The sequence below is a fragment of the Echinops telfairi genome, unplaced genomic scaffold (genome assembly GCF_000313985.2).
Source record: "Echinops telfairi isolate 266 unplaced genomic scaffold, ASM31398v2 ScPeMD7_7473;HRSCAF=8511, whole genome shotgun sequence".
In the NCBI taxonomy this organism is placed as follows: Eukaryota; Metazoa; Chordata; class Mammalia; order Afrosoricida; family Tenrecidae; genus Echinops; species Echinops telfairi.
The window spans coordinates 1126630-1136633 of NW_022111377.1; the positions used below are offsets into that span (position 1 = coordinate 1126630).

At 44.4% G+C, this 10004-nt stretch overlaps 1 protein-coding gene across 2 annotated transcripts in view; it reads right to left on the reverse strand.

The window, feature by feature from the left end:
- Positions 1 to 10004, reverse strand: part of SEC61A2 (SEC61 translocon subunit alpha 2) — a 41200-nt gene that overhangs the window by 18829 nt on the left and 12367 nt on the right. For both annotated transcript variants that reach the window (XM_004712634.2, XM_030889062.2), the window contains one exon: positions 1443 to 1521. In XM_004712634.2, the coding sequence (XP_004712691.1) occupies positions 1443 to 1521 (79 nt within the window). The remainder of the gene's footprint in view (positions 1 to 1442; positions 1522 to 10004) is intronic.

Below are 10004 nucleotides of genomic sequence, written 5' to 3' on the forward strand. Positions count from 1 at the left end.
TTGTTTGTTTTGTTTTGGGCCTTTGATGCCTAAGACCTGATCCCATTAGCACCTCATGATCACACAGGCTGGTGTGCTTCTTCCAGGTGGGCTTGGTGATGCAAACAGCTTTGTCATCAAAGAAAGTGCATCAGAAAGTGAATTAATGCAGTCATAGGGAAAATGTTAACATCTTAGCATTTAGTTTCCCTTTTGACCCAGTTTTTATTTGTTCTAGTCTTTATTACTTTCTGCTTTCTTTTCGATTAAGGTTTTTTGGTTTTGTTTTGTTGGACCTTGTTTTGGTTTGGGTTTTTTTTCATATGATTTTCTTTATATGAAATCTGCTGTTGTTTCCTGCGCTGTGAGGTGCCATGGAGTTGGTCCTGACTCACAGTGACCCCGTGCACAGGAGAATGAAAGACTGAAATCCTGGATAGATACATCCAGGGAGACAGTAACACATACACAGGTCTTAGGGGTACGGCAGAAGAGGGTGGGGAAAATGGGGAGCTGATAATCAGTCTCATCTACGGACTGAGGGCTGCTTTTGCTGCTCTTTTTCTATGTGTTCACATTACCGGGGCTGAGGTATTTCCACTTTTTCTTCTTTTTTGATGTGCTCATTTATTACTATGAATTGACCTCTGACTACTGCTTTTCCTGTGTCCCCTAAATTGTGGAACACTGTGGCCGATGGATGTGTGCACACTACTAATTCGCAGGTTTGAGTGGCGCTGACGGGGAGGGTGATCACAAAGGAACACCAGACTGCTCGCCTGCCACGTGGAAGGAGAGGGAGACAAGTAGGTAAGGGTGCTACTCCCTTCCTCCTTGCACTCAACAGTGGGGCTGGAACTTGCAGCTGCCCTTAGATTCCTTCCTCTGCAATGATGGATCCCCTGCCTCCATTAACAATCTAATGACCCAGTGTTCCCTCTGAACTCCCTCATCCGAGGATGGCCCACCCCTGGATGTATCCTCCTCACCTTGTCTTTTGTTTCCAGGGGTTTTGTGCACTTGATCCCTGCTAATAGCTATGCTCGCTTTGTTCCTCACTCTGGGTTCTTATTCCATGTGGTCCCAGATGGCCACACTGTTGCTAACAGGCAAGCAGGTCTCCATTCATCTGCACATGTTTTCTGCTAATCTAGCTCTGCCTCTCCTTTCAGTTGGTGTTGGGTACAAATTTCTATCCTTACAGTAAATATGAAGGGGTTTCAAAAAGTTTGGGGAATACTAGAATTGGAAGATAATGAATTTTTTTCCACAAACTTTTTAAGCTCCCTTATACACTGTTTGGAAATAATTTACATGCCAGTCTCTCTTCCTAGACATTGTGTTTCTTTCCTAATATTCTCCCTCTCCCTATAGACACTGAATAGCAAATGTTACTCCACAGTTTTAGATCTATTCAATGTTAGAACTAGTGCAGAGGCAAAAAACAACCATAAAACGCCTACCTCTGTTGGAAGCAAGAATAACTCTCATCCAGTAGAAGGGATCTGCAGAATCTGAGGACATGATTCCAAAGAGTGGTATCTATAATATAATAGAAATAATATAATAGAAAGTCATGTATAACGTGAATGTGAAGTTTTCATTTCATTTACACAGTAATCCCTTAATGTCTGGAATATTCAGGCGAGAAAAACATATGCTCTATTAACAAAACCAAGGATATCACTAGGGGTAAAGTTCTTTAATAAAAAGAAGACAACAAATTATATTACTTAGTACAGTTCACTAGTACATATTCCATCACTAGATTACGAAATGGGTTATCAATACAAGAGGGCTTCAAAAAGTTTGTGGAAAACTAGATTTAAAAGATCATGGATGTATAATAGGATGTTGTATCTCTCTAACCACAGAATAATTTTACAAAACTATGCATATTAAAAGTAACAAAAGTTATACTCCTAAATGTAAAACTGTAAAACAATCCACAATGAAAAGTTATGTCGTTGCTAAAAGTTATATTTATGAAACTTAAAATATTGTATTATTTTATAATGAAATAATAAAAGTGCTTACATTATAACATTAAATATAAAATAGCGGTTCTCAACCAGGACCAATTTTGCCTCCTGAGAACATTTGGCAAAGTTTGGAGACATTTTTGTTTTTCACAACGTAATGTGGGATTGCTAATGATAGCTAGTCGTTAGAGGCCAGGGAGGCTGCTATAAATCCTAAGACACAGGACAGGCCCCAATAAACAGAGCTATGTCAATAGTGTTACAGGTGAGAAACGCTGTCAAAAGAAGGATTTAAAGTTGTATAGAGTAAAAGATCAAGATCGTACAACTCTCAAAAAACTGTCTGCCAACTAGTCAATTCTGACTCGTCCCGCCCTGCAGCACAGGGCAAAACTTGCCCTGCGGGTTTCTGAGACTGTCCAGCGTTATGGGGGTAAGTTCGTTTTTCTCTGGCAGAACTGCTGGTGATTCCAACTGCTGGCCAGCCCAATGCGCCACCAGGCCTCCCTGACATACAACTACACAAATTAAGGAGTATGTTTGTTTGTTTTAATCTTGGATAAAGTCATAGACTTATGACTGATGTTTTTTTTAAAATTCTATCCAGACTTTACCAAAATAAGTATATATTACTTTTTAATCCAGGGGGCGGAAATTAAATCCTTAACTTCAGATCGCTTTCTATTACATGTGCCAAGTTTAAGACACAATGAACAGTTGGCCATGCTCCTCCTTAACCAGGTGGGGAACAGACGCAAAGAAAAACACATTTCCAAGAGAGCTAATAGTGCCCGGCTATCAAAAGATATAGCGTCTGGGGTCTTAAAGGCTTGAAGATAAACAAGTGGCCATCCAGCTGAGAAGCATCAAAGCCCACATGGAAGAAGCACACCAGCCTGTCGGACCACGAGGTGCAGAAAGGACCAGTTATCAGACATCAAAGAACTAAAAATCAGATCAGTGGGTGCCCACCTTCCTGATAAGTTCACTGAAAACAAAGGTGTGCATAAGCAAAGAAAAACACATTTCCTCCCGTTTCAAAAACTTTCCCTAGGATCCTGCCAGGAATTGTCCACAGTCATTTCACCAACTTGACTCTCTTTAGATGTCTGAATTGACTAGCTGGGTGGCCAGCTTGGTAAGGCAACAAGTATAGACCCTGCGTGTGCGCCCAGCAGAGATGCATCCCAAGTAAAGGGTGGGAAGGAGAGACATTCTTATGGAAAGACCCATGAACACTACAGGATGGTCCATAGAAAAAATATTCTGTAAGTGGCTAAGAAGTTAATCGTTCAAATTCATCTCCTTAATTATGTCCAACCGAGATAGAGCCTTTGTCTCCATGGGACCGAGGACAAAGGCAGCCTCCTCCCTGAATTGGTAGGCTGTCTGTCTTTCCTGCAATCACTGGGGTTTGTGAAAATCAGTCTCTCCGTTTATTTCTCTTAATAAAGTCCACAGCTACAGGACTCCGAGGAATAATAGGCAGCAACAAGAACTATTTTCTATGAATCTGATCATTGAAAAAGAGCTTTGTACTCTGAATTACCTATAATAAGTGACTTCAACTTGACAAAACACAGTATAGCACTTAGGAGAATAAGGCACTCCATAGTTTAAGAGGAACACTGATCAGATAGACAAAAAGAGAGTTAGCTCTGAGGATTTCCATGAAAGCAGTAGAAACTGAAAACCCAGCAAGGCATGACCTGGCTAACAAGTGCCACGCCTTTAATTACTTAACATGGCCATATTCCTCGATATTATGTGAGGAGTGTAAATCCTAGCCTCGATACCGGTGGTTTGTGTTAAAAAAAAAAAAAAAGAACTTGTGGTTTCAAGCTATGCCCTCAAGAGGTACACTGCCAGTTGCCTGCTTAACAGGAGGCTGGGCCCAGGGAACTGATGAAGACAAGGCCTGGCCCCCCTAAAATGCACAGAAGTGATCAATATATTCGCTAACCGTTTGGCATGTGAAGGCAAATAGCACATCTCCATCCAAGCCCCACGGTGGGCAAGATACCATCTCTGTCTCTCCCCTTATGTGCAGAAGGCTACTAGTGCTACGTCCCCAGTGACCACCCTAAGAGACTGCTGTACCAGGACTCAGGTAGCGCCCTGACGTGCGTCCCAGCATGCTCCTTTGCACGCGAGATCATCTCTCCCCTTTGAACATCTCTCAGCTCTCTGCAGCTGCACTGAGCAGCTTTGGCTAAATGTATTCTCACGCTCTAGGTCTGGTGTCTGGCTCTTGAGCCAACAGCCCAGCACCTGACCTGCTCCACCGGGCTCCACAACCTTTCAAATCCGCCACGCTGGTTTGGTGTGAAAGAGAACCCTCCTGGAGAGGTCTGAATTTCAGATTTGGCCCTTGCTAGCCTCCACAACCAAGTGAGTCGCTCCGAGGGTTTGTGAGTTCTGCGAGTTGTTTCGGTGAATTTCAGAACCCAGGAAGGTGAAGGGATAGACTATGGGGAGGAGCGGTGGTTGAGATCAGGGACAAGGAGTAGTGTGATACTGGGGAAACACCTTTAACCTCCACCTTGATGGAATCAGCTTCGTATTAATCTTTCTAAAAGCAATTCTTTTTGGAACATGCCGAGTTTCAGTCACATTACTTTTCATTCCCCTGACACATACGAGGGCACTTCAAAAGTTCCTTGGAAAAGAGAATTAAGAAAAGGCAATCTTTGCGTGTGTTCTTTGAAGCCCCCTGGTAATGAAGCTAACAAAAAAACGTGGGGGTGGGGGGCATATGGTTTGGAAGGAGGGGATCATGAAGTAGCCCAAGAAAACGTCCAACAGTGGTTGTCTTGGGGGTGGGGACAGGAAACAGACCACTGGGGATTTATGAGTCATCACAAAGCTGTGCCTCCTCACTGCCACAGATTCTCAGCCTCCCTGGGAAGGCGCTGCATCTGAAGCAAAGGGGAACGGCTCAGACATCCGTATCTCTCCTCTCTGTGGGTGTCAAGTGTAGAAGCAGCAGCTGCAGAGAAATGGGTGAGGCACACAGGAGCTGACTGAAATGGGAGCGCACACCGCTGTACTGAATTGGAAGTGGGAAGGGTCTCAAACCTGGACTGAAATATCAACGTGCCCCAACCCCCTGCTACTGATTTGATGTCTAACTTGCGGCGTTTCTGAGCCTGTACACCTTTCTGAGAGCAGAGAAGCGACAGCTTTCTCTCTCGGGGTGGCTGATGGGTCTGAACCCCCTACAGTGAGACTTCATGGTCCAATCCATTCATTCCAAATTCGTGTCCCCAAATCAAAAAGTTCAAGAACTGAATATATTTTTCGCATCATAAGAAATCATGGAAAACCAAATCATTGGTTCTGAGGCCCCAAAAGCACACCGCTGAATTCATTTTCCCAGAATTTTAAATCACTATGGAGGTTTTTAAGTGTCTCACAGATCACTGTCTTGGATGCTCTATCGCCATGGAGTTGTGACTGATTTTCTCTACTACACAGCAGATTTTCAACTTCTTCCATGGTCTGGGTTCTTTGTTTTGGGGTGAACGATTTCACACCTTTCGCTACATTAGTTGCTTTAATCACTTCTTTTTCTTTCTCAAAAATGCTGATAGTGCCAACTTAGCCATGTCCTAGTCAGCCACCAACTCAGAGAAGCGGTGACCTGATTCAAATTTCGCAACAATTTCTTTCTTCAACTCTATCCTGGTTCTCAGTTTTCCTCTTGGCTTTGCTGCCGGTAACACTAGGTTCCTTTAAAGCCATGGTTATGATATTTTACACAAACACAGCGCAAACAAACCAAAAAAAGCAGAGAGGAAAGTTTTGATGCACTAACACAAGCACTGTGTGTTGTCTGAACGAGAGCAGCGCTTAGACTGAACTGTCACCCCTTTGTGTCCGTGACAAGGTGTGACGGGTGATTCACTCCCGGCCGATCCGGATTTTCGGTTCAACTATCGAGCAGAATTATGAACACCAAGGAGATTTTTCTTCAGAACTTTGCTGTTCAAGTAATGGAAGGTGGGGCTTGGAGCTCTTTGACAACCAGGGAATCACTGTACTTCGAGGTTAGTGACCCAACCGGATTGAAACAAACCCCGCCTGCCCCCCACCAGTTAAGCAGTGAAGGGGCCTTAGTAGCGCTGTGGGTTAGGCATTGGGCTGCTAACTGCTAGAGCAGCAGTTCAAACCCACCATCCACTGCATGTGATAAGGATGAGGCTATCATCTGTTGCCATAAAGATTTTCAGTCCCACCCCCACCCTACTCCCATATACCTTTAAGGCCCACAGAGGGATGGGAGGGGGGGAGATAGTAATGGGGGGCCAGGCACTAATCCACCCAAGGGAGGGTACCACCGTTTGTCTCCACAGGAAAGGGAGGGAGTGAGAAGACCTCATCCTGGTGCGCCAATCCCTGAGGGCGATGTTCCTGCTCAGAGCACCATATTTACAGAGACTACTGCAGGGCTGGCCTCACCTGGAGACATGACGTCTCCTCCCTAGAAAACAGCACTACCGAGGACAGTCCTGAAGATACGGGTGCAGGGAGAGCAACCGGACTGACCAGCTCACAGGGGGGCAAACCAAGATTAGCGTGCAACAGACCAGCAATGGGAGCAAAGCTACGAAGTCCCTGAGGAATCCCTATCGTAGACTTGTGATCGTGGGGACAGCACGTGGGGCCTCACCAGGAGGCACACTGAATGCCAGAAATCATAACACTCCATCCCTGTCCACAGGAAAAGCAATGGGTAACTGAGGGATGCAAGCCTTTCGGACATGGACACTAACGGGTCTATGTGCTGTTGGGCAAGCAAGACCTGGGATATGGAAGCCTAAAAGAAAGGGGGCTGGGCCGATGGATTATAACAGGGCCTGCTTGCATTTTAACAGAGAGATATTCATCTACTCTGGGTCAGGATACAAGTTAGACTCAGAACTATTTGTATGGTCTTCCTCTCTCTTTTTTTTGGTGGCTTATCTGTACAAGACAAGCAGGATAAGCAATCCCAAAGAGATAGCGACAGGACTAATGGTTCCGGCGAGCGTGGTAGGGGACAAGGCAGGGGGAGCCGAGCGCTGAGCCAATAACAACAGAGACAGGGGAATAGCGAGGGCTCTAAAATTGACGGAAGGAGGGTGTAGCATCCTGGTCGTGTTTGATCAATCGAAATGCATCCAAGAGGGTTTACTGATAATTCAGCGATGATTAGCATGATGGTGGGGCAGGAGGAAAGAAGCAAGAAAAAGATGAAAATAAAAATGATATACTTGTAATAGTTTGGGTACTTTAGAGAAACAAAGCCACAGAAACTCATGTATAAGAGAGAGTTTTATATCATGGTTAAGTGCGCGTCAAGAAAACATCTCAACCCAGTGCTGCCCAAACCCACAAGTCCAACATTAACCCAGTAACCCATATGTCCAACACCAATCCACAAAGTCCTCCTCCATCTCACAAAACAGATGCAAAGATGCCGACTGCAGGAGGAAAGCCAAGTCAGTGAACGTGTAAGCATCTCAGCACTGGCAGGGGTCTCCACATGGCTTCTCCAGCACCCAGGGCTGCATTTGGGTAGGTCCATGTGGCTTCTCCTCAGGGATGTCTTGCAGGAAGTGAGCCTTGCCAGCTAAAGCAGGAAACTTGCTGAGGCAGCTGTACCCTGGTCCGACCATCACAAAGCAAGAGACCCGAGAACTAGAAAGGCGAGGCTCACTGAGCCATTTATCCCTCTACCCTTCAATTAGCCCCACATGTGTTTATTGGCCAGGTTGGCACAATAAACTAACTACCTCAATACTTAAGTATAAGCATATATATATATGTAAAGACAAGAAGGAGGCAGATGGATTTCTGACCTCTACTTAAATCTTACCTAAGTACAAGAATGACTTGTTCTGATAAAGTGGCACAGTATGATACCCACCTTCCTGACATGATTGCTGAAGACAAAATTGGTGCATAAGCAAAGGTGGTAAAGAAAACTGATGGTGCCTCACTATTAAAAGATATAGTTTCTGGGGTCTTAAAGGCTTATAGTAAATCAAGCAGCCATCTAGCAGGGAAGCAACAAAGGCTACATGGAAGAAGCACACCAGCCTGTTCGTTCACGAGGTGCCGACAGGAATGGGTATCAAAAATTCAAAAGCCAGCAATCAAACAGATGTGAAGGAGCACAGACAAAGGGGAGACCCCAAACCCACCTGTAAGATAATTGGACAGCCCCTCTCAGAAGGGCCAAATGGAAGGGATGATAAATACAGGGTGCAGTACAGCACTGATGAAACACGTAACTATCCTCTAGTTCTTTACTATTTCCTCCCCTTACTATTATGGCTTTTGTTTTACCTCATTAATCTTGCTAGACCTTCGTAGGCTCATTTGTATAATTAAGATCACTGGATGCATGGAAGCCTAGATAGATAACCTTTCAGAAACAGTAACAGGAGTAATGATTCCCTGAGGGTACAGGAAGTTGGGGGGGAGGGGGAGGAAGTGATAGCAAGGATAACTGTATAACCCCACACAAGGGGAGCAAATAACAGAATTTCAGGTGAATGGATTTATTGGATGGGGTAGGATATGGCAGATGGATGGATGGATGGATGGATGGATGGATAGATAGATAGATAGATAGATAGATAGATAGATAGATAGATAGATAGATAGATAGATAGATTGATAGATAGATTGATAGCAATAAGGGCTCCTGAGGACTGGGGTGGGGGAGGGGGTGGATAAAGGGGAGCTGATATCAAGGAGTTCCAGAAGAAAGAAAATGTTTAGAACCTGACTGTGGTAGCAACTCTACAATTATGCTTGACCTACCTGAATTATGGATTGTTACAATATCTGTACGAGCTCCCTATAAAAAGATTTGAAAAAACAAAAAAGATTTTCAGTCTCAGAAATCCACAGGGACAGTTCTACTCTGGTCCACAGGGTCATACTGAGTTGGAACTGATTTGAAGGTTGTGAGGTTGGAGTTTTTTTGGTAATCAGGCACTGAGAACTCTCACATAAACATATAACAAAAGTCTGAGAAGAAAGAGGAGAAGCCACTTATCACTGAAGAACTTCCTTCCCTACTCCCCAAAGAAAGTGGACAAAACAGGCAACATCACACACTTACTCTGCCTGGGAGGGGAAAATTAACTTGTTTGAGATTCGGTGGAAAAGCACTCTTTCTCACTGCCATCGAGCCAATTCCAAGCCATGGCGACCCTATAGCGCTGGGTAGAAATGCCCCTGTGGGTTTCTAAAACTAACTCCTTACAGTGTAGAAAGCTTCATCTTTCTCCAGCAGTGACTGGTGGTTTCAAACTGCTGACCTTAAAGTGAAGCAAGTTAACATGCAACGCACTATGCCAACCAGGGCTCCCAGTCGGGGGAAAAAAGGGGTGAAGCAATCACTCACCCTGGGCAGAGCTACCTACACAAAAAGACCAAAAACAATAGAGTTCAACAACTATGCTAACACATAACGGGGGAAAAGATAACACAAAAAGCACAAATGGTGTCATTCTCTTCCTTGAGTTAGGTTTCGTTGCTCTTTTTTAAAAAAAATCATTTTATGAGGGCTCTTACAGCTCTTATATCAACCCATACATCATTTTAATCAGTCACATTTGTGCATACGTTGCCATCATCACTTTCAAAGCATTTTCTTTGTTCGTGAGCCCTTGGTATCAACTCTTCGCTTTTCCCTCCCTCCCACACCCGTAAACCCTTGATAAATTATAAATTGTTATTTTCATATCTTACACTGTCCGCTGTCTCCCTTCACCCACGTTTCTGTTGTTCATCCCCCTGGTGGGGAGGGGGTTTTATATTGATCATTGCAATTGGTTCCCCCTTTCTCCCCCTTTTCCCCCCACCTCCTCCTGCCCTCATGGCATCGCTACTCCCATTCCTGTTCTTGAGGGGTTTATCTGTCCTGGAGTCTGTGTGTCGAGAGCTCTTTTTTTTTAACATTTTATTAGGGGCTCATACAACTGTTATCCCAATCCATACACACATCAATTGTGTAAAGCGCATTTGTACATCGTTTCTCAAAAC